At 40.1% G+C, this 27,446-nt stretch overlaps 2 protein-coding genes across 2 annotated transcripts in view; one reads left to right on the top strand and one right to left on the bottom strand.

Moving 5' to 3' along the window:
- The window catches only part of LOC105391443 (midasin), a 34,835-nt gene extending 19,667 nt beyond the window's left edge, over window positions 1–15,168 (bottom strand). Inside the window, exons 1-15 of the mRNA XM_048627841.1 lie at window positions 14,954–15,168; window positions 14,477–14,733; window positions 14,005–14,253; window positions 13,338–13,639; window positions 12,774–12,874; window positions 12,196–12,297; window positions 11,608–11,771; window positions 9,776–11,289; window positions 9,522–9,687; window positions 6,049–8,350; window positions 4,206–5,940; window positions 2,459–4,124; window positions 2,080–2,291; window positions 1,703–1,835; window positions 306–1,457 (exon numbers count right to left, since the gene is read on the bottom strand). Of these exons, the coding sequence (XP_048483798.1) occupies window positions 306–1,457; window positions 1,703–1,835; window positions 2,080–2,291; window positions 2,459–4,124; window positions 4,206–5,940; window positions 6,049–8,350; window positions 9,522–9,687; window positions 9,776–11,289; window positions 11,608–11,771; window positions 12,196–12,297; window positions 12,774–12,874; window positions 13,338–13,639; window positions 14,005–14,253; window positions 14,477–14,733; window positions 14,954–15,058 (10,160 nt within the window). The 5' untranslated portion in view covers window positions 15,059–15,168. The remainder of the gene's footprint in view (window positions 1–305; window positions 1,458–1,702; window positions 1,836–2,079; window positions 2,292–2,458; window positions 4,125–4,205; window positions 5,941–6,048; window positions 8,351–9,521; window positions 9,688–9,775; window positions 11,290–11,607; window positions 11,772–12,195; window positions 12,298–12,773; window positions 12,875–13,337; window positions 13,640–14,004; window positions 14,254–14,476; window positions 14,734–14,953) is intronic.
- A 438-nt stretch (window positions 15,169–15,606) lies between these two features.
- The window catches only part of LOC105395070 (tyrosine-protein kinase hopscotch), a 28,475-nt gene continuing 16,635 nt past the window's right edge, over window positions 15,607–27,446 (top strand). The window contains exons 1-5 of the mRNA XM_048627843.1: window positions 15,607–16,110; window positions 17,273–17,424; window positions 19,149–19,307; window positions 25,257–25,428; window positions 26,176–26,333. Coding sequence (XP_048483800.1) covers window positions 15,865–16,110; window positions 17,273–17,424; window positions 19,149–19,307; window positions 25,257–25,428; window positions 26,176–26,333 — 887 coding nt within the window. The 5' untranslated portion in view covers window positions 15,607–15,864. The remainder of the gene's footprint in view (window positions 16,111–17,272; window positions 17,425–19,148; window positions 19,308–25,256; window positions 25,429–26,175; window positions 26,334–27,446) is intronic.

The following is a 27,446-nucleotide window of genomic DNA, read 5'->3' as shown; positions in this document are numbered from 1 at the left end:
ACATTAGAATGTATAAGGGGTGTTAATGATCTATCAGACTATGGTGAAACTAGGCATAACTATAAGATTGCAGTTATAACAGTAGAGGCATATTGGAGTCATTTGTCGTACAGGTGGACTGGACGAAATCTTGATAACTATTACGAAGGATATGTCATTAGAATCAATAATCCAGTTGTTTGACCAGCCTCTAAACATTTTATTGATTCTTTCTGAACTACATAACGTTGCAAAAGTGGTATATAGTACGTTAACTAAACCAATATCTCAATAATAAAGCGTACATTATTATAAGGTATACTTACTCCAAACTCTCAAGTTCAGCAGTGAAGGCATCGTCATTGTTGGCTGCCAGCACATTTCTGTTCAACAGTTGCACAAAACCAGGCGCCATGAATCTACGAAGATGCTTCTCGCGCACTTGAGGAATAACATTCGGATACGTCATCAAATCCACTACAGCTTTGTTCAACTCTGTACCCTGTTCCACCTTCACTAGCAACTCTTTTACTAAGTCATTCATGTTGGTAAAGCTACTCGCTATTTGGGACAGTGAACTCTGCAAAGGTTTCGCTAAATCCGGGAACGCTTCCGAGTAAGTCTTTTTGATCTTCTTGTAGAAGGAATTGACAGAATACAGCCACGACGCAGTTTCCTTCACCACAGTCTGGGCTTGTTTCACATTTGCTTTGGTCAGTTCGCGGTTCGACCGGAGTACTTGGTCGAAAGTTACCACGGCTTCATGTAGATTCTTCGAGAGATCTTTTAGTGTTGCTGGGGCCAAAACCGACTTGCTGAAATGCTTGCAATCTTTCACGAAACTGCCGTAAGATGGCTCTGCAGGCCTGAAAGTGTTTCCTGACGCGTACTTCTGTACTTTATCAGCGGTTTTGTCCTTCAAATTCATGATAATGGCGCAATACGGATGAACTTTCTTTAACAGCTGTCTGTTGGGATTTCCCTGTCTATAGTTCTCTGAAGACACATCAGATGCCTTCTCTATCGCTTCACTGCTAGCCAAGCTACCTGATATGAGTCCAGACATGTAGTAAGCGCTCAGCAACGCCTCAAATATCTTGACATCCTCCTCTATGTATTGAATCTTCAGCTTGTACTTCTCGACGTGGTCTACGGGCGACACTTCGGACATGACCCGCGCCGTCAGTGTGCTTGTATGCAAAGCCAAAATCGCTGTCATTATCTTGATAATCACCTTTTCTTTCGGGTTGTTTATTTCAGATACCACACTAGTTTTGAGGGTGTAGTAAGCATTGTTAGCTTCGACGAACATGTCGTAGAAGCTACTGTCTTGTTTCTCGAAGTAAGTCATACCGAGTGTTATGTTTTCCTGGAGTATATCTGCGAAGGTGGTCGCGCCGCTAGATGGCGCCACGAGCGAGTGCGTGTACACGAGGAGCTGTTCGTGCTTTTGCATTTCGAAGAGTGCGTCCGATTTTCTGTTGGATATAAAAATATAATATAGCCATGTCTCTAAATAATTTTATACTAAGAAGACGACAAAAAATACATTTCGAAATACTGCTCCACAAATCGAGCAGTTATAACTAAAGATATTTCAAGTGACGTTTGTTTTAAGTTATTTCTTCTTTCAAGAAAGATAAGGTTGACCGGTAGAAAATGATTGCTACAGTGCAATAAAGAGTTAAATAAATAAATATTGTAATACATAAAAAGTACTCACAGCTTATAACCGGCAGCCGTGTCTAGTAGAGCGATGTTTTTCCACACGATGTTGAGAACCGTCCCCAGTTGAACGGAGTAAGACGCGCGGTCTTGCAGAGACACTGTCTCATACGCGAGAGTGGGGCGGACACCTACAGAAACAAATGCATTTGAGTAAGTAAAGAACCTTCTGGTAGGCAGTGGTAGTTGCATAAGCAAGGTCAAGGGTGCAGTGACGCTTCTAGGAAGGCTATAATGTCCACCAGACGCCAGAGTGGACTAAACGAAGAAACCCATAGCTTACAAATCTCCATTCAGGTATAATAGCGCCATAGACAAACGCAAACATATATACCTACACAGATCCATATAGGGTCAGAAGTTAAAAGCGCTTACCCTCATACTCCCCAGAAACAGTCAGCTTCTGCACATAATAAGGTAGGAGCGGCAGGTTAGTCGACATCCTCTTGGTGTTGAGAGGAATCTCGAGGCTGTCCTCTGCCTTGGGCTCGTTGGTCAGGGTGAGGAAGACCAGGGGATGCTGGGCTGGTGACGCGAGGGATTGGGAGTAGAACTCGTCCCAGAATGTGTATAGAAGGCTCGATAGGCTGAAATATACGTAGTAAATGCGTAATTAGTAAAAATGTTGATCCACGTGAATCAATTTCACAGAATTTCTTTATTGTAGTGGGGTTTATGTAAGAGAGAAGAGAGTGAAAGGTAAGCAATGAATACAAAAGCCCAGAAGGATAAATAATAAGAGTAATAAACTTACCGATGATAATTCTCTGTCAATTCCCCATCTTGCAACTTGAGAACCATTTGTAAAAAGGTCAAAAACTGGGGAGGGAATCCTTTAGTCACTTTGGCCAAGTCCACAAGATTTATAAGAAGCTCCTTGACTTCAATATCCAACGGGGATCCCGTGTTCCAAAACTTTTCATTCAATTTGTCAGCCACATTTAGTTTTGACGTGACCAGGAACAAATGAGTTTGCAATAGAGTTAGCACCCTTTGGATTACGTAAGCGTTGATTGGCATCAGTCTATGTTCCAAACCTACGGTATCTTCCCGTTTGCTTTCTAGAGTTTTAGCTATATATTCCTTCATATATTCCAGGGCTTCAATTTCAGGCACATCTACAGCAAAACGCAAATCACATATTCCAGAACTTTCGATGGCCAGTTTTTGTAGTTGTCTTTCGATTGGTTGACTCAAGTCTAGTGTGGCTGCATTGTAGACGTTGGCTCGTTCTACACAGCGCTCATATTCGCTTGCATTTTCGTACAGTTTAGGTTGTCCGTACAACTTTTTCAGTTTCTTGCAAAGCTTTGTTAGTATCGAGTGGTCTTGGTCTTGTAGCATTTGGTCTTTCAATGTTCTGTTGAAGTTGTCGAATAATGTAGACGACCGCCCTTCTTCTCTTAGCTTCACAAGCTGTTCTAGTAAATGACTCTGTAGCCATTTGCTATGGATATACAGCAATGGCACAATTTCCTCCTTCAGAATTGGCGTTTTCTTATTTTTGGCTTTAGTAAATATGGGCACGGAGCAAATTTTCACGAATCTATACCGCCAGTTTAGAAGTTGGAATAGTTTGCATACGTTTTCATCGTCAAGGTTTTCTTCGGCTGCCTTTATACCGTTTTCGATGAGTTGGTCTACGGTTTGTAAGTACAGCAGTGAATGTTTGAGGATGGGGTACTCGACGAAATCATCTGTCAAATCACCGGAGGCTACTGCTTTAGCATAATCGAATGTAGAGAAGTTTCCTTCCGGTATTTGACTCTTTATAAACACTTTCCACAACTCAGTGTACACTAATGCAGATTTCACATTCGATGTCTGTAAATCTGCTGTCGTGTCATACGCCTCTGGGAAAAATCGTTGGAAAGTTTCAGGGTCACCTCCGAATTTCTTTAGATTATTGAAGATTAGTTCATTTAGTTGCAGGCATAACGCCTTTAACTTCTCATTGGACGTAGTGCCCACCTGTTCTTTGATCAAACTGTGTAGGATGTCAAGTCTTTCGTGCCGGCACTTTTGATATGCAGCGAATAAAGATGTTAAAACATGCAGACCAAAGTCGACATTACTATCACTGCATTGCTGGACTGCTAGATACGAATCTTGCTTGGCAACTTCATACGAAGAGTCCGCACATAGGCCTTTTACAGTCAACGTGTGGTTTGTTTCGTTTGAATCTAGAACGTCGATAGTTTTTTCTTCTAATAGCTTTAGCAAGGCGGTGAGCATGGAGTTTTTCATTTCAGCCAGTGCTGCGGTGACGGAGGCCGAAAAGTCCCCGCCACACCTCGGTTTGATGTAAACATCTGAGAAGCTGTTTGTAAACGCAGTAGTGTAGGGGATGCCCCGAACGATCTGTTGCCAGGTCAGATGGGCCGCTTGCAATAAGTGCGAGATTGTGGGCCTCTCAAGTCCTGAAAACATGAACAAGATTATAGAACGTTTTTTAAGAAGTTATGTCATATAAAGTTAGCTAGAATAGAAAACAAACAAACCTCGTACAAATGAAGCCATTAGCTCGTGACATTCAACGCTCAGAGCGTGGTACTGCTTCGGCAAACCACACGACGCCAGCAAAGCATCCAGGTCCATAAACGAAACCGTCTCCGAAAGCCTCGTCTCGTAATCCTCGGGTCTTAGTATGAATATCTCTATGCCTCTGTTTCTCATTGCTCTGGAGATTTCTCCATGTTTGGGGTCCATTGTGAAGAAAACACGGAAATTAGGATGCGGAGTTAGTTCACTCTTTTCTCCTCTTTCGGGAATGCTTAGAACACCATTCGGTTCCAATAAGCCGTTGAGTCTATCTAATACAGCGGCTGAGGTCAGATTGACATTGTCAAGAAGCAGCCAAGACCCTTCCATCATTGTTTTTACGAGAAGAGCATCAATCCATTCGAATTTCCCGCCAGCATTGACCGACGAAGTTTTGGCCACTTTCGATTTTAATGCAGATAAGCTAGCAGCTATTTCTTGTATTCTGCTGTGTGTATCGCTACTGGTCTTGCATTCGAGTAGTTTATCGCAGTGTTTTGAAAGTAGGTCGATTTTGTCGTTGAACTTTTGTATTTCGTCGCTCGTGTAGCTGTTGTTTGTAAAGCTGGACTGCAATGATTTGTATTGATACAGGTGGCTGAGTAGTTTATTGGAGCCCCATTTGGCGCTCTCTTGTGTTATCCACGTGACTCGGACTGTCTCGATGGTTAAAGTTTCGATTTTATCGAATATATTTTCTAGGGTCCTGTTGTAGTCTATTTGCTCGAACCCTCCCAGTAGATCAGAGACGTCCATGGCTGACGTCACAGGAACCACTTGTAGGTCGTTGCCCGTAAGATCAGCCAGCACTTGTACCACGCTGCTCTTTCCAGTGGCTGTTGGACCCACCAGGATGGATAACCAGTTCATGTTCACACTTTGGGCCAATGCTTTGAGGACTGGCATTTGGTTTCTCAGGATCACCATGTTGGTTTCCATTGCTCGTCTGTTCTTAAACCCTTTCTTAATATTCCTTTTGATAAACACGCCTCCAATGGATATGCCATCTTCTTCCACGTTAAATTGAGGCGAAGAATCGCTTCTTGGATATTCGGGATTGAAAAACTCGTCATAAATTTCCGTCATCTTTTGTTTGTCTTCGACGGTCCTCATTCTGTTTATGTACAGCATTTCAACGAACTTTCCAGGACATTCGTCTAAGCCGGTGTATACGTCCATAAGTAACGCTTCGCACCATCTTTGTATGTCTCTCAGGTTCATTTCCCAGGGTCCGCCGCGGTGGCCCCAAGATTGCAACACAGACACTTCATGGGCCACTTTGCAGTTGAATTTAACTATTCTGTGGAGGACATCCTTGGATAAATCCGGGTATTGAGACTCAACAATGAAGATTAAGTCTTCTTCTGTCAATGTGTCGATATAGACCTGTGTGAATCTATTCAGGAAGGAGACGGGCAATCCTCGCCTAGCCCCGCCTTGTTTCAACGGATTCTGGCAAGCGAACAGACGAGTCTGTTGTTTAACTTTAAAAGTTTTCCCGAGCTCTGGAATAAACACTTCCCCTCTGTGGTCCAAACAGGCGTTCAGACCTTCTAAAACTGGTTGAGGGGCTAAGTTGAGCTCGTCCAGTAATATCCAGTCACCATTTTGCAGTGCGCTCAAAAATGCTCCTTCTTTGAAGGTAAACGAGCCATCTTCAGTTGGCAAGTCTGTGCCGAATAGATCTGTTATATCCTAAAACAAAAACAACATACTATAGCAACTATTACCAAAAGAAAGAAACAGCAACTATACAACCAATACAAAGAAACAGAAAAGTAAATAAATATAATGTAAACTTACGGTTTGGTCACTCAAATTGATGCGGACAACTTTATGTCCGGACGCCTTAGCCAGCGCCGTGACAAGACTAGTCTTGCCGACTCCAGGGTTGCCTTCTAGCAGGATGGCCTTGTTCAACTGCAGGCCACGCAGCAACCGCAACGTGTTGGAACCAGTCGTCGGCGCGGTAAACGTGAAGCTCTGCTCATCTTTATAACTACCCACATGAGGTCCACATTCAATGTAGAATGGCTTGATACCGAACTTATTATCCTGTGTCTCTGCTACAAAGTTACTTTTCTTGCTGCTCAATGATTCTCTTAAACTTTCTGTGTACTCGTTGCCTACGGTCTTTATCTGGTCCAGAAGGAGTTTGATGGCATTTTTTCGCAGCAAGAACAAAGTTTCAGTCTCTATGTGCCCGGTTAGGGCTGTGCCAAAACAGTCCAAGAAAGTCATACAAGCGCCGTGCACATACGCTTCAGGGGTGTCCAATTGTCCTTTACTGACAGTGCTGTTTATGAAATGGACCCATGAAAGAAGATCTCGTATACTGAACGGGAATTTGTTAGTCACTTCCGAGTTCTTCAGCCAGTTGGCAAAATCTAGAATGCAGGTGCCGATACCGGAACTTCCATCCTCTTGATTTCCTAATGATATGCCTTGGTTTACACTCTTCTCAAGGACCGCCAGTAAGTCTTCCCTGCTCGAGACGCTGTCGCACCATATTTCTGTAAATCTGTTTCTGAGGGCTGGTGACAGTTCTTTCTTTCCATAGTCTCCACCGGGATTCATGGTTCCTATGAAATGGAAGTTATCGGCGGCGGTAATGACTACGATGTCTGAACTTTCCTCCATTCCTCGTTCGGCTAATACTAGCTGCCTCTCCGGTTCTAACAGAGAGTTCATTCTTTCTAAAACGCTGTCGTCAGCCAGCGATATTTCATCAGCTAAAAACATGTCTCCGTTTTCCATAGCTTTCACCAAGGGCCCGTCGACCCACTCAAACATTCGTCCATCATTCTTGTACTGCCGCACTGGTCTCAGACCCCCGAGGAAGTCGGAACTTTCCGTGTGCATGTGGCAGTTCACAGTCAGCAGTTGGCTCTTCCTCAACGTGGCCAGGACTTGGCAGATTGTCGTCTTTCCACAGCCAGTCTCTCCCACGAGCAACACCGGCTCGTTAAACGTGAATGATTTGGCTATTAGCACTGCCAGCCGTCTCATATTGTAAGTCCATACGACATGGGAGAACTCCTCTAGCTGGTTATTTAGAAGTAGCTCCAGATATGGTTTCGTGACTGGTGACGTCGTCGCATGAAGGCTGAACAGGTTATCCGGACCAACTATCCTCTTTATATGCTTTTCTATAACTTCCTCAATGATACTCCTTTCATCTGGTTGTCGAACTTTACCGGCAAGGACCAAGTACCCTTCATCAGCTATGTGCTGGTCCCAATCGTAGAATTTGTCTTCTGTCAGCTTGTCTTTGGAGGCTAATTTGTATCTTTGGCCCCATCTGAACAAGTCTCTTAGAGTGATGAAGCCGTCTTTGCCTTGGACGGCGGCTGATCCTCTCCTCCGCACTTGCAGGTCCGCCATTACAGCTATCATCTTTTTGCTATACGCAGGCGGAATGTGACACCTTTGGTGCAAAATCGTTTCCAACTCATTTCTTGGTATCTCATCGAAATGTAATTCCACAAATCGGTTCCTGAAAGCCCTTGACAACATTTTACGACCCCCGTATAGACCTGGTGGATTTTGTGTCGCGAAAAGCATAAAATTAGGATCAGCTTTGATGACTTCTTGTGTCTCTGGAATGTATAGTTCCCGGTTGTCATCTAGGACCCTGTTTAGAGCTTCTAAAACGTCACTTGGAGCTAAGTTCAACTCGTCCAGGATGATCCAGTATCCTTTCCTCATAGCTTCCACTAACACGCCTTCTTTGAACACTAGCTTGCCACTGGCGTCAGTAGCGTATGAGCCTATATACTCTTGTAAGTCGGTATGTTCGTGGTTATTTATCCGAACACAGTAATTTCCGGATGCTTTGGCGATATATGTAATGAGGGATGTTTTTCCCACAGACGTGTCTCCTTGTAGCAACACGGGAAGACGACCCAAAGAGATAATACGCGCGATATCACGAAGATTCTTCCTGACTGTCGGTGTTAGAATGTATCCTTCTGGAATCGCTATTTCGAGTTTCCCTTGCGGTATCCAATGACCTTCAAATAGAAGGAAGTTTTGACCGCGAATCTGAGGTTCGGGTATTACTTGGTTTATAACCGACTTGATGTTTTTCTTTCCAATAACAGCCCTACGAACAAACAATTTATAATGAATACCTAATAAAGAAATAACAAAGGAATACATTTAGGGTTTCTGATTTCTCGACCTGTTTTCGTTCTCGAGCTTCGAGAATTCTCGAGCCCAAATTCTCGAGTCTTCTCGAGTCTCGAGCCTTTCTAAGAAGACCTTTAGAAAAAAGTCTTAATTTTTAAAAAATACACAAAATCTTCGCTTTTTACTTTGTCAACTTAATCACAACTAAAATATTCTACTAAATACTCATAATTAGCTGTCTAGCTAGCTACTTATTACTATAGTACAAGGTGGGCCAAAAGTAATCACCTTATTGGAAGTTACTCTCATTTGTGCAAATGGCCGCCAATTTCAAATCAGTTTTTATATTGGTGGACTAGACAAATGCAGAATACAATTTCAAAAGCCGTGGACTGCTATACTCCCCGAGAACGCAGAATAATATTGTGTTTATTCAGTTCTCGGGTCGCCTTTTTTTTTCGTTTTATCTGTAATTTTTCCCTGCAATATAGCCGTTTCAGTCAGTTTTTCTGGGGTTTTTTGAAGTCCCGTGTTTATGTGAATAAGCTCGTCTCTGGAAGCCCTTAAGGACAACATTCGACACGAGTGCGAGAATCTCTCGCCCGAAGTTTTCGCTGAAGTGATGAGAAATGCCTTAAAACGAGCCCGTATGGCAATCAATTGTGACGGCGCCTATTTGGCCGATATCATCTTCTCGAATTTACAAATAAAATTGTAATTATTCAAATAAACATAATCTAATATGAGAATTGAAGGTTTTCATTTCGAAAAATAATGAGAGCCAAACAACATCGGATGACTTCTTTTGGTCCACCTGAACTAAAACACAGTACGAACTATTACTACGTTATCTTTTAACCATTCATTGGTATTATCAGTACAGCACTAGCTTAAATGGAGATGAAACATAATAAATCATAATACACGCGCATGGTATGCGTGTGTGTTGTTAAAAGCGGCGCAGGAAAATTCGAATTGAATATTCTTAATTTTTATCTCAAGGCTCGAGAAATTCTCGAGTCTTCAGATTTTTTTCTCGTCTCGAACCAAGCCGAATTTCTCGAATCTTCTCGAGCTCGAGAATTCTCGACCAGAAACCCTAAATACATTATAAAAGTATCCTTACAGTTATGTTATGAACTTACTTGGCGATCATGGCTTCGACTTTGGGATGCGAAGAGCTGTCCAGTTGCGTCAGAAATGAAAGACAGAAGGCCTCAAATAGCGACCTGGCTACCGTACCACATTTGGCTTTAGCCGCAGCAGTGAGGGCCCTGCACAGGGTTCGAAGCGAATAGTGGGGAGCATTACCTGAAATGTTTATATATTAATTTACATGTGGACTAATAAAGTATTCACTGTAAAACAAATGAAATTGATGAGAGATTAAATAAATTACCTGCACCGTCAACAAGATTCAGCTTCGCTTCTTTCCTGATTGTTGAGTAGAATAAGAATATAGCCTCTAAAACAGCTCCACTAAGGTTCATGTGGTACAAATAATCACCGATCAGCAACATTAAGTCATTCCTCTCGGTCAATTCATCGATGAAGAACTCGGTGAACCTATTCCTCAAGCCTACAGGCAAGTCTTTCTTCCCAACGTCCGTCGCTGGATTCATACAAGCAAAGAGGGTGAAATCTGGATGTCTTTTTATAGGGACTTTGTCACCCTTTTCTAACAGGTCTACCGTTTCATCTTTGTCTTCTAGCAAACCGGCCAGGCATTCTAAGATTTCTGCTGAGGCCAAGTTGATTTCGTCTAGCAACACCCAATGGCCTTCCTGCATGGCTTTGACTAGAGAACCTTCTATGAACGCAAACGTCAGTCTGTAAGCTGCTTTTATTTGCTGCTCGAGCTTTGTCAGCTTCATTCCAAATGATAACCACGTCTGTAACTTTTTATCGTTCTTTTCGTTCTTCAGTCTACTTACGGCTGCTTTATGGCTTTGCTTCATGAGCGTGAGCAGAGCGGGCCAACTCTCACTCTCGTAGCAAGTGTGAATGTGATTCAGAAACTTTTTATTCTTCTCCACATTGTAGAAGTTTTTGAACATTTCCTCGAATTCGTATCTAAGCGGTTTGATGACGTACTTGAGATCGACGGGCTTATACCCTCCGAGGAGGTCGGCAGAGTCCGATTGCTGGTTCATGTTTATGACGACAAGTTTATGGCCCGTTTGTCTAGCTAGGTATTGCACAGATGACGTCTTTCCGGTTCCGGTTTCACCGACCAATAGTACCGGTTCATTCGACGTGACGCAGCACGCTATTCGTTCAAGCAAGCACGCAGACTGACGGGTGAAAGAAAACACTACTTGCTTGTTGTCAAAATCTACGGATTCCAAGCTCTTCTCTTTGCGTGTAACTTTGGCGCGTCCGACTTCTAAAGCCGACGCGTTAAGAGCAACATTCGGCTTGTAGTGCTTGCAATAGAATTCAGATTTAGTCTCAACGATGCCTAAGCACAGACCGACTTTCTTCGCCAACTCCAGTCTGTGTTCAGGCGAGGCTACGGAGCACGTGAATATGTCAAGGGCATCTTGTAGTACTTTCAGTGCCGCTTCAGGACTTGTGACGTCAAATCCTACCACAGCTCGAGAGCACCACTTCAAGAGATCTCGTGTAGAAATCAGTCTAGAGCCTCTCATGATGCTTACATTTGTAGTTTCCTTATCGGAACTAAGGGTTTCAGTCGTCTGCAATGACGTGTCATGGCTACCCACTGAGAACATCATGAATACTTCGATCATTCTCGGGATAATGGTAGTCAAAGCCGGGTACAATGTTTGTATGATTTCTGACAGTTCGGATCGTGATAGAGGTTCTACATTGATTTGGGTCAAATGTTTTTGGAGCAATGTGCTTGAGCTAGACATTTTCTTTTGGAAGCCATAGTTTGTAACTAGGGTTCTGAAAGAAATTTATTATGAAATTAACATATGAAATACAAAATTTCTGACTAATTTGCTTGGTTATAGTATCTAATTTACTCTAGCGAGTCTTATTCCGGCCAATTACAAATCATGTGCATAGTATATACAGTATAGTGTATAGTCAAGGATTGGCCGCAATAAAAACATTAGGTCAATCACGGCCAAAAATCTACTATCTCAACTGGCTATCAGAACTAAGTATAGTATGTTTACTTTATACCTATGTACTTATTTACTTTACTACTTCCTTCTCGATTTTGTTGTGAACTTTTACTTTTAAAACTTATTTTCTTACCTTTGTGTCACAAACAGCTGGAACCCAGGCGTGACGGGCAAAGAGTCTCTGTAACCAGGTACAGAGAGCGTATTTCTCTCCAATAAGGAGCTGAGGGTGGATGCGACATCCAAAGCGGCGCAGTCAATGTCTTCTAGTAGCAGCCAGTGTCCGTTTTGTACAGCCTGAGGGGACACAGTGCTATTTGTAATTTAATGTTTTACAGATTTATTGCGGGTGTTCTTATGATAAACTTATGTATTATTACAAGAAATAGGCTCTTTGTGAGCAGCTTGAGCGACTTTAGGTCTACGAAGTTTAAAAATTTATGATTCTTTTTTGGACACGCGATTTTTAAAAGGTGTTCAAAAAGGGCCCGTAAACACCGCCTTTTCGATTGATATATACTCTCGCAGGCACCCTACAAAGCTAGTGTGAATGGTTAAAAAATTATTTGTTTAAAATCAGTATTGCCAAGAAAGCTTCAATAAATTAAAAAAATGCACTGATAATTTAATTTCTTTAAAATATATCTCTTAACAAGTCTTGCTTAAGCTGCTTAGTTGAAGTCTGCAATTTGGCAACACCCTGTAAGTATATTATCGTAACCTCAGTGAGCACGCCGGGCCTCCACACGAACTCGCCCGGGATGTCGGTGCACTGGTGCGAGCCGAGCAGCATGCGCGAGTCCGTCTGGTCTCCTAGTTGCACCTGGCAGGGACAAACAAGTTATTAAGTATAGATACCTAGATAGATAATTCTTTATTGCACACTAACACAGAAACTACAATAGGAAATGCACAACATAGACGGTACAATTGCCGGCCTTATTAATCAGAGAATTTCTTCCAGACTACCTCAGAGGAGAGAAATTATACATTAGTATACTATTTGTAGCTTCACTTCACCTCAAAGTTTCCCGTGGGATTAACGGGATATAACGTATATGGCTATGTGTTGTAGGGTGTCAGCTGCATGCAGTAGCATACCAAATTTCATGTAAATTCATTGAGTAGTTTTTATGTGAATGGGTAAAAGACATTCTGAATAACTTGTAACTTGTGAGAAGTTTGTGAGTGTGTGTGCTTGTTATTCCTTCAAACATAAACGGATTTTGATAAATAGCATCTAAATAAGTTATGAAAACCATATAAGGAAAAGCAGAGGTTTCTAGAAAATATACATACCTTCTTGAATGCAGATCCCTTGCGACCCGTGATGGCTGCCAGGTGTTCCACTAGCGACGTCTTGCCCGATCCCACTGGGCCCATCAGGGATAACGCTTGACCTGTGGGGTGAAGAGCAGACATTGACAGTCATTCTATCATTTTAGCTCCATCAAAAAAAAAACGTACTTCAGAGAAAAAATACAGGAATCATAAGAGTAACGAGCATCAAACCGAGCTGAATGGAGAATATACTGTGAGCCATATATCAATGATCAAGATCAGGATGATGATGATAATAAAAATATCTAACAAATAATGTATGGCTCAGCAATGATTATTGGCTTGATGATGATGGTTTTTAGACGGTTTTTAAAGAGGGCCACCACTGCCATGTAAAATTTTATCCCCAAGACACGATGACTGTCAGTCAGTCTGAGATGCCTGTGCACACATACATAATATGTTAGATTAGAAGATAAAGGGTATTATTAACATGATTGCAATGTTAAATATTTTAAAGAGTCATTGCCTATTACATACATTATATGTAACAAATGTGTAAATAAAAGTTTATTTACATACCTGACGCCACAGCCAAGGCCAGACTACGAAGGTTATTGACACACGATTTTACTGGCACTAGGTTCCCACTTTGGACATTACATTTGTCAAAGATTGGCAGCAAAATACCATCAATATTAATAACACTATCTCCTCCAAAGTTTGCATCTGATATACTCTCATCAACTGTGAAAACTGAGTCCTTGCTAGATTTATTCAGGATTTCTAAAGTATGTCTGGGTGTCAAGTTCATGTTCTTGGCCAGGAAGGAAGATTCCACTTCTGTCATGTTTGTCAAGATCACCATACACTCCTTGACCATCCTGGAAATCAACAAAATAAGTATGTTAGTAGTTGGAGAAAATAAAAGGTTATTTTAAAATGTAGGTAGCTTGTTTAGCATCCCACTGCTGGGTCATAGCCTCCATATAAACTGATTACCATTCCTGATCATGTGCTTTCAGCCATTGGGGCAAAAATCTGTTGAGGTCATCCTGTGAAAGGATACCTACTGATGATTGGTTTTATTTATGGTACAATATTATCTGTGTGGCGAAAAGTGGGTGCAGCAATGCACCTCTGCCTACCCCGCAAGGGAGTACATTAGTACAAGGCGTGAGTGCGTGTGTGTGTGTGTATTATCTGTGTTTTTTGTTGAACTAAAAATAATTTAAATATTAATTCTTACCATCTTATATTAGGATCACTATGGCTTCCAAATCCAGTGACGAAATTGGTCCAGTCCCATTTCATGGACAATTCATTAGGAAGTTTGGACAGCAATGTGTAGCAACATGTGACTATGTGTTGGTCCGTGATCTTCTGTCGACTGTCTTGCAGCCTTCGTTTCTTCGGTGCCACCTTGTATGCCTCATTGTGGTCAATAAACACTTCATATGGTGGTATAGGGTTGATTTCAAAATACTTCAGTGCATATCTGGTTTGGAAAAAAGGGTTTTGTTAAATAAATATATGTAGTTTAATACTATTTGTAATAGGTTTCATGAAATTGAAATATTACAATAGAGCGGGACCAGGGTAGGGTAAGAAAATTTAAACATTAATATAGTTTACTGTTTAAATTGGTAATCTTCGAAAACAAGACTGTTCAACTGATGTGAATTAACTTACAGACTGGACAGACAAGTTTGTTAACTTACTGCATAACATCGGGATGATCACAAAGGATAGCCAGGACCACAGAGTATTCCAAGTGGTTCCATTTCTCCGAATCACAGCAACTTTGAAACTCGGGCTTAGAGAAAACGGGTTTCAGTGGCACTTTGGATGAAACCACAGCCAAAAGTATGTTTGAAAGGTATTTTTTGAATAGTTTTGCATCATCAAAATTTAATATGTGTTCAGAGAGAACTTGTACAGCTCCTTGAAGTCCCATAGATTGATCTGCAAGACATTTCTGAAACACACAATATGTACAATGAATTACAAAATATTACTTACATGAATGTAAAGTAAGTGTACATACCTATTTCCAAAAAAAATATATGTAAGGGCTGTTGGATATGAATAAATTCTTCTCGAATTAGCTACGTAGACTCCAAGCTTACGAGTAAATAATAAAATTTTATTTTGATAAAGAACTTTATATGAAGAAAAGATAATAATAAAAAACTAACCCCAACATGTTGACATGCTTCCGCTAGCTCTGTTGTTGTGGCGTGAAGGCCCAAAGCTTTGAGGGCAACAGTTAAATTAGGATAGGACATTTCTACACATTTCATGCAAAACTTGCATGAGTTATTTGGATAACTGTTAACTAAATAGCAACTTGCCGAAAAGTTTTAGGCAAACAAAATACAGCACACCGCACAACGACAGCGGCGCACATGTTTTTGACATTTTACTTTTTAATTTATTTATTCACAAATTACAGATTAAAAATATATATCAAGACAGCAGTAGCCTGACATACACCAAGCCAGTGATCTCTTGCTATAATAATAACCACCTCATTCTCAAAGGCTTCTCGTGTTATAACTTATAAATGTTGCGGGTTTGTACCTAGTTTATAATCAGCAAGAGTTATCTTGTGATTTCACTGGAATGCATTATACTTTATACGTCATCATGTTATTGGTCTCGCAAGGCTAGCTTTCGACTTTCGGCTATCGCCTGTAAGAAGCTGATGAAAATTTAACGGAAAATATTCCCAAATCTCACAAGTACGAGTCGAGCAAGGAACATTTTCTTTTTTATTCGTTTTATTTTATAAACGCAGCCACAGATTTACCTATAATATTCTCGTGGACGACTGGCAGTCAAACCGTCGCATCACATATTAAAAAAACAACTTGTCAAAAAAAACTTCGACGACGACGACGTCGATGTCGATTTGTTATTTAATTTTATTCAGAAATCGCTGGAATTTTAAGCTTTCTTGTATTTCTTGAATCATGAGACCCTAGCATTGGTCACAAAAATGAATTTTCTATGTGAATTTGTGTTAAAAAGTGTAAAAACATTTTGAAAGGTTCCTTGGAACCTGTGAGCGTCCCATGTATTTTTTATGTTTTGATAAAAACAAATAATGGCTTCGGGAATGAACGTAAAAGTTTGGGTGTGTGACTTTGATCTTGTGCCTAATGTGATTTCTTGTTCAAGTGAACTTACAGCTGAAGACTTGTGTATTATATTGTGTAAGAAATATAAGATATCGCCACTTACACGTACGCTGTTCGCGCTCCGTATATTTGGGACGGAATATTTTGTTAATGATAATCGCAAGATATTAACTTTGGAAGCCAGGGAGTTCGAGCTGAGGATCCGCTTCAAGGTGAGACTAAGCTTCACTAAGAAAAATACAAAATTCATCTATTCTATTACATTGTTGTTGTTATTATAATTACTCATAGCTGATTTGTTTTCATTCATTTTCCTACTGATCATGGCCTCCTAAAGTTGGCTTACGTTATCATAATCACTATTGGTAAGGGGGCAGGACCCCCCATGTTGTATACCTACCCATCATATTTCAATAATACTAGTATATTATGGAATATCAATAACTACACAAACATTTCAATCATACCACTTGCTCACACATCTGCATGCTCAATACATAGATCATATCAAATGTATCTGCTAATTAGTACATGCTTGAATCTAACACAACACCTGTAACTAGCCAATGTGGAAATAAATAGGACTTTTAATGAGGGCATATGAGCAATTTCAGTGCAGATACATTAACCCCCAGAACGGCTAGAATGGGAAACAATTAAGATGTTATAAAAGTTTAGCATCACCCTCACTTACATCATGCAATGCCTCAAGGGCAAGTATGACGGGGAACTTTTGACACATTTTAATTCCACCCCATGGTAGCCCTTCAGAAAGAATAGAATATGCATCATGGGAATCTGTTCCATATTGGGGTGATCTTCAGCTAACCACTCTTTCTGTTTTGCTTGCCTATGTTTTATAACAACAAAAATGGTAAAACTAAGAAATTAACATGGAAAAATCACAATAGATATTGTTAGGGGCCAAAGTTGAGGTGAATATAGTTTAAAATCTCTCTGAAAATACATAACATGTGTATGACCAGCAACTATGTAACACTTCACTGATTGCTAATCGCAACAGGCAGGAAATGGAGTCTTAGGTCACAATTGATATTATAATCAAAAGTGGTAATCATTTTGAATTATTTTTCTCCAGTGTATCTTATGTGAGCTTATATGTTTTTGGAACAGAATAGAATATATATTTTTAGTTGAATATAGTGACTGCATGCAGCTGTTGTGGTTCACTCGTCTGATTTCAGTCTTCAGTCTTCTCGCCCTCAGCCTTAGTTGAATATTAAGTGATAAGATACCTAATAAGCAGCCATAAATTAGCGCATGATGTAGCTGTACTTTTATTCTTTGTAACAACACATTCATGTAAATAAATTAAGAATCTATTCTATTCTATAATCCAACATTTGTCTCCAGATCCCTCGAGTATTGGACCTCATAGACTTGGACGAGGCCACGTTCAACTACTACTTCCAGCAAGTGCGCAACGATGTCCGCGACAACAAGATCCCCGAGATCAAGTACCCACAGCACAAGGGCGAGCTGCTGGGCCTCGGGATCACTGATATGTGAGTTTATTGGGTTATTTAGTGCAACAAGAAGCTGTGTAAACAGCAGTTGCAGTGAATGTAAGCTTATAATTAATGCACAAGTGTTGAACACTGGCCACTAGTATTTTTTAATTGGTTTTAAAGTTCAAAATGATGTGGTCTCGTATGGTACACTGTCTGGTTAAGGGTCAAAAAACGAATATTGAATGTACACCAGTATAGGTATACATATACATCATCCTTCATTCAAGATAATAAGAATAGTTTTTATACATATGATTTGACCATGTCCACATGGAGACACTTTCTAATTTAATGATGATAATTAGTTCTAATCAATTATAGTTATTGGCATTTTAATTACCTACATGATAGAAAGTCAGTAAAGTGATAAAAATATTGTATTTAAACAAATAGTTCATGAGATCATGAAAACATTTTTTTACATGTGTTAGAGTTTACTAGACCTCGACCATTGACTGTATTTTTTCATACCCTGCTGTACGTACACAGACAGTGAGACAATAGGTGATAGATATAACAATTAATTAGTTCCCATACAAACAAGCAAATTACATGCCACACCACTCTCATTACTGAAGAACCATTATATTTCGCCATTAAGGATCTATTTTCAACTTAAGACAATAGTACAAAGATGCCTGCAGCTAAAAATCAATTCAAAGTTAATTTCATTTACACGTAACATATGTATAAGTGGCATATCTATACACAACTATAGCCAATCTTGATTTTGCATTTTAGCTCCTATGTTGTACCTATCAAATAAGAAGACTGCAATGATGCAATTGATCTGCGTTGGACTGTATTCAGATTGAGTTCTATTATAGTTCATAGAGGTCAATCTATATTGGTTCTAAGAAGCATTGCTCTCGCTGCGATATCCATTTACACAAACACTAATTTAGCACGTGTTAGTGCCTATTTTTAGGTATTTAGTGCAAAACAAACTTTTACCCTTCGGTTAGTATTTACTTATAAAATTTCAATCAAACTTACACGCAGCATAGCTCCTTCTTGATTTTCGATCAGGATAAAGAGCAGCCAATGACAATGATCACATAAGTAGGTAGGTATGTTGTAGGTATGACCACATAACCATAACCAGTGCCTTCTGACTGTGGTTTTAAACATCAACGACTGCCTCTGTGGTCTAGTGGTAGAAGCTTCGCTTCATGACCCAGAGGCCCCGGGTTCGATTCCCGGGTGGGACAATCAATTTGTGTTTCTAAATTGTGGTTCCAAGTTTGGTTAGGACATAGAAGGCTGATCACCTGATGTCCGAAACAGTGAAACGATCCATGCTGTCGGATGGGCATGTAAAGCAGTCGGTCCTGCGCCTAGCTCTCTCCAGTCGTGTCGGTCAATCCGTCCCATTGGGTTATGAGAGCGATGGAACAGAGAGTGCTCCTGTGTACTGCGCGCACACTTGGGCACTATAATCTACTCCTGCGTAGATGGCTGATCTCAATAATAATTGAGATTGGCCGCCGTGGTCAAAATTCGGCTAGCAGGACATTATTATAAACATCAACGATTGCATATGAAAATCTGAACGTTTGTCTCAACATATGCACTTATTTAGATAGATATAGATTATTTCTTGGTGTACACCAAGAAATAATTTAACAATTTTACATAATAACGTAACTAGGCCATATACAATCTGCTGTCTTATCGCTTATAGACTCTTATGAATTTCTAACCAAGTATTTTCCCAGGTACCGTGCCATAATCGAGGAGAACAAATCGCCGAGCGATGTAGAGAAGAACTACAAGAAGTACATACCGAAGGTCATAGTCAAGAACCACGGGCGCGTCGGCAGGCAGAACGCGAGGGACCTGCTGCCCAGGCTCATCGCTGATGGGCATAAGATCATGTGAGTATCGTACTTAGTTTATTTATAATACATACTTATATACCGACTCCTTTGCGACTTGTGGCCAGTTTCATCCTGGATATATTGATCATCATCATAGGCCCTGCATGCAAGTAATCGTCCACTGGTAGTATTTTCTATCTCGGGTGTCATGGACTCGCGATTTCCAACCGTATAAATCTATGATGGGTTTCTGACCATCTTTTGGCATCGGCTATCTCGGTCCTCTCACAATCACAACACTCTGCCGGAACATACTCTGCCTTGTTCATCCAGCCTCTAAAGGCCTTCTCTCCAATGCGCAATGGTCCAGTGGGACTTTTTCTCACCGGCGATCCGTTCTTTGGCATAATAGGTTCCATGATAACGTAACGAATCAGTAATGCAATAAATATAATTACAGGCAATAACGCATCTAGATTATATGTTGGTTTAAGGCTGTCACTAAAGCTGGAAGAAAATCAGAATCTGTCAAATCTAGTGAGGGGGGGTTGAGGTATGCGGGGCGTTCTCCGGACAATGACATGAAATTTTAACATAGTACTCGAAAACATAAAAGTGAAGACATGCCACTTTGTTAAAAATATACTAAGTAAGTAATATTGTTTTGTGATACGAAAATATTTATTTTTATTTGAAAGTAAGTAAAGTAAAGTAATTAATTATATATAAAGTCGTACCCGTGCCGATATTTATACAGGTTGTTGCAAAAAGGGTTTAATACTATGCCGAAACCTACGTGTGCAGCATGTTATTTCTAAGCCAGGAAATGAAATCAGAATGTAAAAAAATCGCGAAAATATTATCAGAGTTTAATAGTTCAGGGTGTTGTATTAAACTCTGCCCCCGTGTAATAAAAAAAGTATAGTTAGCCGAAAGGGCGTTACTCAGGCGTCACTCTGAAAAACTTTTATCCTACGTAATTTTTTATATTCATGAAAAAAACGCTTCTTCATATAATTTTTTTTTGGTCACATGACCTTTTAGTTAGACGACCTGTTTTTTTTTGGTGTTTCAAAAGCAGAACAGTAGTTTGCAGAACTCTGCATATATAGAGTGTCACAAAAGGTTACGTAGCTGGCAAAGGGATATGGGGAGGTCACCAGAAAAATAATAATATGTAAGTACCCCCGCAAGGGAGTACATTAGTACAAGGCGAGAGTGTGTATTTTTTTTTAAGTACTTATGTGTATTTGGGATATGATAGAAATAATATTTTTGTTTCTTAAAAACCAAAAAATTTACACCTTGCTGCGCTCTTTTGCTCACTGTAAGTACACCTACAAATATTGCTGTATTAAAAAAAACGGTTTTTTTTATAACGATTATAAAAAAAAAGTTATTTTCATGTCAAGGAGTCATTTACCTAATTACGATTTCACTCAACAGCAGGTGAACTGAAAAAATAAGTTCTAGTTCTATCATCACTTTAGATCGCAAACATTGTAACTCCACTTTTCTCGGCGAAAAGTACTCTTTGGTGTCAATAGAAACGTTTTTTGAATTCACATGTTTTCCTCTTTATTCGAAAAAAAAAACTGTATTCCGCATTTTACCATTTGTTTTCCTCTAAACCCCAAACCGTGATTTTTAAACAAGAAAACTTAGTAATTATACCCTTTATTCTCATATACAACGTGCGATGTAGGCGAACGTGAACGAAAACTATGCAATAAGCCTTTGTTTTTATTACTACTTTAGTAAATTACAATAACATACTCAACAATGTTAATTTTTTTTTGCAATGTTATGTTGTTAAATTAAGATCTAATATTTTATTAACATGAAGTTACTTTCAACTATTTTTTGCATCTATGCGTCGAATGACGGCTGCTGCAGCTTCCTGCTGTCCTGTCCTCCAACCAATCCCACCAGTACTGCAGGTTGCGTCGAATACGAGCCATTCTCTTCGACTTGACAAGACAGGTGCTCCCGGAAGGATCATAGATCGCACGGAACCCGTACCGTATAGAGGCAACGGACTCCTTTGCAACAGCCCCCCAGATTCGGAAGTAGCCCATGCACTGCATGGCGAGCACAGCGGCAGCAATTTTTTCGTAATGAATCATTGGGATGTCATCCCCGAAGGAGGCTCTCAGCCTACCTCACGACCTGTGTGACATTAGAAAAATGCACTGTGCTAACGCCGTTTGCGAGCTTGATTTGCAGGACCGCGTTGTATGCCAAGTTCCACAGCAGAGGGGTCCAAGACCTACCGCTGTGGAACTCCGCAACTGAACTTCTTCAGTGAAAACAAACCCTCTCTTTTCGCATCCTTAATGTACTTGTTAGACACGTATGACCTCTGTCAATTTTCTGCAGATAAGAAGACAAGTGATGGTATACAAGAGCCGCCCTAAAGGTTCGCCCTCTAGGGGATAGAGTTGAACGCGGTTACTATTTTTAAGCAAACAGCCAGCGCAACAACTCGCCCGTGGTTCTTATCCTGCTCCGACAGTGAACGAACGCAAAGTATTGTACCCACTATTCGAATCCGCATTTCGGATGCCAAACTGACTGTCCGAAAGGTCGAAACCGTACCACCACAGAGGTATGACTCGTTCGAAGAGCTTATCAGGCTCTTACAGCAATCAGATGTGTCGGTACACTGAAAGATAATCTACAGGCCTGCTTTATTTATTTAGGAGCACTAATGGCCTCCTTTCAGTCATTGAGTCACTGGCACTCAGGCTGCGGTTGAACAGGAAGATAGACTGTCTAAACAAATCATTTTTAGGCTAGTTAAAAAAAAACTTTAGGTGGGTAGTATGCCAACTAGAACTACAAATAAAACAGTATTTTTGTCTCCTCTAAAATTTGGTCACGAGGAGTTACGATGATTACGATCTAAGGTGACGCTGACGATATTTTATACAAGGTATTGAAAAAAGGGTATAAAGCTTAGCCAAAAGTGGATTTAGGTGCCATTCTGATCCACTTTTCTTCTACAATTTTGAAAATTCACGTAACAAAACCTTTTACATAGAAACTTATTCGATCACGTGACTTTTTACTATAGAGACCGAATTTATTTTTCGAGAATTTCCAAAACTTGGAGAACAAAAGTTGTTCAGAATAACCCCTGAGTCAAACCCTTTCGGCACAGTATACCCTTTTTGCAACATCCTGTATAGGTAATATCAGGTTTATAAAAGACCTGGGCCTGTAGAGTGAGACTCGGCATGGGGAGTCATAATTTATAGATCTTTTAGGTTGCAGTGGCGAATGGGCACTGGTAGCCCTGCCCTTTTCTATAACTATAGGTAATTTTATGGCAATTTAAAAATGGTATAACATTTATCTATTTGAAAAAATCATTAAAAATATACATTACCTATCACCCTAATTAAAAAAAAAAATTCAGCCCTTACTTTAAACTTATAACACCCCTCTATTTCCTTCAGGGGTTAAAAAACCTGTGTATTTAATATTTTCTTATGAGTTTTTTTTTAAAAACTAGGCTCTTACATAGTTGTACATAATATTATGCGGTATTTTATTCCACTTGTAACGCATAAAATTCATAGCTACAGTAAACATTTAATTTTTTTCATGGCGAGATACAGTCGCACTTAACCGCTTTTTTGCAAAGCTTGTTAAATAGATTTAAAAAATTATGTAAATTTTAGATCTTCAATTTTTAAAAATACTTATTTTTAACAACCTGTAGTGTACAGACTACCACATCTTAAAATATATATATTTTTAATTAACTACGGTTTTTGGTTTCAAATAAAACAAATTATGAACTTACTTTTCAACACCCTGTATATTGTGTAGCTTACCTACCATACACAACCGTTAAAATAAAATAAATTACCCCTCAGAATATAAACAGGCTCGCGCTTTGGCATACTGCATTGACCGTATAGTTCTTATTCGGAGAATCTAATGAGTGTCATTATGTGCAATGTTTACCTTTATCTATGCATCTGTAACTCTATAGTAAAAAATGTAAACAAATCGAAAAGGCGAAATGTTTTCTAAGAATTTTCGGCTTTTCTGCATCTAAAATGATTAGAAAATTAACTTTCCATAGCAAATGCATATGTATTATAATACTTGTAGTCATAATTTGTTGATTTAATCAGTTTTTGTGAAATATTTGATAAAAAATAAAATGGCGTGGGTATCGCTCCTAACAGGCCGCCACCAGGGCCAGTCTGGCGAAAGCATAGTCTGGAAAAAAATAAGTATGGAGCGCGTACGAAAAATAATGGCGAGCACCGCTCACAGAGTACTTTTTACGCTATCATAGACATCTTTGGCTTTTGTCATCTGTCTCTGTCAGTGTCAGTCAGTCAATCGTTTAGTTTGAAAAATAATTTTAAATCATAAATAAATTAAGATTTAACAGTTATTTATATATTATTATAACTGTGGATAAGTGCAGTGTTTGTGTGGAGGTACCTAACTATTAGTTTTGCTTGATATTATTGATAATAATTATGTTTTATAAAACTTGTGAAATATGTGGTTTAAGAGCCGCTAGCCGGTCGTATAGATGGCCAAAAGAGAATTTTCATGGCCAAATTTCCACTGGATGAGGAAAGGTAAGCTACAATTAAAGGCTAAAGCATAGGATTTAGATTATTTATATGTATAAAAAAGTTAAAGTCTAATAAAATAACTGGAGGGTCGGCACAACCAACAATAGTGCATGAATGTTTTTTTTATCGATATCGATATTTTTATTTATCATTAGTACGCACAGCTCATCAATCAGAACAACTTTTGTCTACTAGTTTTGGAAATTAGCGAAAATCAAATTCGGATCTCCATACAAAAATTACCAGTGACTTTTATTATACCTACTTAAATAATATTTAATTGTTTAATAATAATTATAAAAATGTTGTTTGCAGATGTAAACAGTGGGTTAAGATGACCGGTAAGGAGGATCTGGTTTATGTGCCTATTGAAAAGCTACATCAACTTAAACAAATTTGTGGCAATCATTTTCTACCACAACATTTTAAGAACACAATTGAAAAAAAAAACAATTCCATGTGTGGGACTTACTGCAGTCACTTTATTTTATAATAAATAAATATAATTATATTTTTCCACTTTTATTTTATTTCAACATTATATCATAGCACTTACGTGAACAGAAAATCTCGAGTTTATTTTATGGATTATATTTTTGTGTTCAAATAGGAACATAACATAACGTTGAACCGAGACTTAACGTTGGTGTCATTGTGTAACACTGAAATCCTATTGTGTAAAACTGAAATTAAAGTAATACATACACTCGCACTTTTTTTTTTACTAGTTATCGATAAAAATATCCATAAGAAGCACATCACTATTTCAGCGGGGCTATGTTGGCAGTTTTGTACGTCATAATTTTTGTTTTGTTGGTACCCTCTGTTAGTACGCGTGAATAAAAAAAAATAATACAAGTATTTTTTTCTTTTTTTTCCCTTGTACTCCCATCTCTTAAAACGTAGTGTTCTTTTCTCTATGACCAGGGCGACGACTGAAGAAATCTGAAATCTGTCACGGTGTCATCATTTTTAAACCGGAATTTATTAGTTTTTTGCAAAAAAAGTTAACTTCTGGTCCATTAAATCCAACTCTTTAAGGTAACTTTGTTAAGAATTTAATTACCTACACATACATATAAGATTCCATGAAAATGGGCCCTCTGATTTCGAGGGTTTTTTCATAATAAGTCAAAAAATGGCAAAAGACATGGTGTGTTTGCAATTTTTTTTAACATACTTATTATAATCCTGCACCAATTTATAAGCAACTAACATGTTCAGTATACCCTCTGCTACAAAATATATTTTTATCAATGTGATAGAAGCCACCGTTTTTCCAATCTAATCAAGTATATCAAGCCGACTTTAGCATTTTAGCTTTAGGGATCCCCTTAACAACGATAATTTCCATGAATGAAAATCCGCAACATATTAACACCCCCCTTTCCCCCACCAGCTACATAAAGAGCCAGTACGTGAAGCAGCACTCGTCGATGGCTCCTCAATACCTGCGCGAGGAGTTCCGCGGGGTGACGTGGCGGGGGGGCGCGGGGGAGGCGGCGCGAGTCACGCTGCAGGTGGCGCCCGCGCCGGACCAGCCGCGCCTCGGCATGTGCGACGCCGGCGAGGTATGAACTCTCGTCTCTCCCCCACTATACTATGTCCATCTTATTCATGCTTTTTTGACATTCGAAATCCCCAAAAGATATTTGATGACTTCAAAGGAAAACCAACTTTACTTACCAGGCGTAAGCGAATGTCAAAAAATCAATTATAAGATGGGCATGGGCATAGTATAGCTATTGTCAGCCATCTGGATAGTATCTAACTCCTGCGGAACCTTGTCATAAAGAAGTCCGAACGGTTATGTTAACCGTGACGTCGATACAATGATGACCATTTGGTCACTATTGCTAACGGTAGGTACCTACTTAGCATTGAATTTCATCAGATGTGTGATACGTAATAAATATGGAATTTATCAATTTGCGAAGATAGTTGGCATCATGACAGATGGTAGGGTTTTCCCGATAAATTGAGGTCGATCAACACTGAACTTATTGGATAATTACGACATCTTATCTTACCAAAACACAAACAATCACTTAATCCTATTAATGTAAAGATATATATGCAAATTCTTAAATAGCCGTTGCCCGCGAGCTCCGCCTCGCCTTCAGTTCAATCAAGGGCTTTGTAAAGACGTCGCACAGCATCATTATCAACGAAGATAAACTCGTTAAATGAACATGACGTGATTATCGTGAATAGCGACATATTGGCGTTTATCAAAGCCGATAACGGTCCAGCAGGGACTGCGAAGTTTAAAAATCCCTATATTTATACCTATCTAATAAGTGTAATTTCCCCCGCAGTGGACGGACATATGCGGCATATCGGAGCTGGTGTGCGCGACGCGCGCGGCGGGCGGCGCGCTCACGCTGGACCGCCGGGACGGGCCGCCGCTGCGTCTGCAGTTCCAACATACTGACCAGCTCTCCTCCTTCCTGTCTCTGTGCGACGGGTACTATAGGTGAGGAGCTATAACGCAAGCTTAAATAGTGGGAGTAGGAAGGAGTATTCGCAGAGCGAGATAGCATTAGTCGCGAGCCATTTTCATTTTGCTTCTTAATGCAGCGTGAATGGAGCGTTAGGCTGATTTATATACCTCCGGCCCTGATCGTCATTTGTTCTCAGCGCTGACCATCGTCAGCGCTGAGAACATCCATCGATGTAACTAAAGCGATCGTTCTCGCGTCAAGTTGATAGGTTAGCGCTGACGACGCTTCATGTAGCATTCGGCATAACGCTACATGAAGAAGCTTCCATATACTCGCGACAACATGTATGGAAGTTCCTCAAACAGTGGACAGACATATGCGGCATATCGGAGCTGGTGTGCGCGACGCGCGCGGCGGGCGGCGCGCTCACGCTGGACCGCCGGGACGGGCCGCCGCTGCGTCTGCAGTTCACGCATACTGACCAGCTGTCTTCATTCCTGTCTCTGTGCGATGGCTACTATAGGTAAGGAGTGGGAGTTGGAAGGAGTATTCACAGACTTAATAGAGCGAGATAGCATTAGTTTCTTAATGCAGCGCGAATGGAGCGTTATAGACACCATCATCCGGCGCTGATCGTCATTTGTTCTCTCTGTGTGATGGTGCATGATGTAAGTATGAAGCAGCCTCTGCTGGTGGTGTTAGCTCACGCTGGACCGCCGGGACGGGCCGCCGCTGCGCCTGCAGTTCACACACACGGACCAGCTCTCCTCCTTCCTGTCTCTGTGCGACGGGTACTATAGGTAAGGAGCTAAGCGAGAGAAGGAAGGCGTATTCACAGACGTACGAGTACAGCGAGAAAGCATTAGTCGTTGGCCATTTCCATTTTCTTTACTATTCTGAGAGCAGCCCTCGTCCTTCTTGTCTCTGTGTGACGGGTACTATAGGTGAGGAGATAGGAGGTTTAGTGATGGAGATAGAGGTAGAAATGGCGTTACGATGACGGTGCAGTATGATATCTTAGACCGCCGTCGCATGCGAACGTCGATTTAGTTAATTTAATTGTTCATGAATTATTTTATCTAGTTCATGTATCAGCATTTCCTTTAACTGTGTCAAGAGTGAGTTACTAACATGGACTAGTGAAC

Source organism: Plutella xylostella, chromosome 19 (genome assembly GCF_932276165.1).
Source record: "Plutella xylostella chromosome 19, ilPluXylo3.1, whole genome shotgun sequence".
In the NCBI taxonomy this organism is placed as follows: domain Eukaryota; kingdom Metazoa; phylum Arthropoda; class Insecta; order Lepidoptera; family Plutellidae; genus Plutella; species Plutella xylostella.
This window is presented reverse-complemented; position numbering and strand designations above follow the sequence as displayed.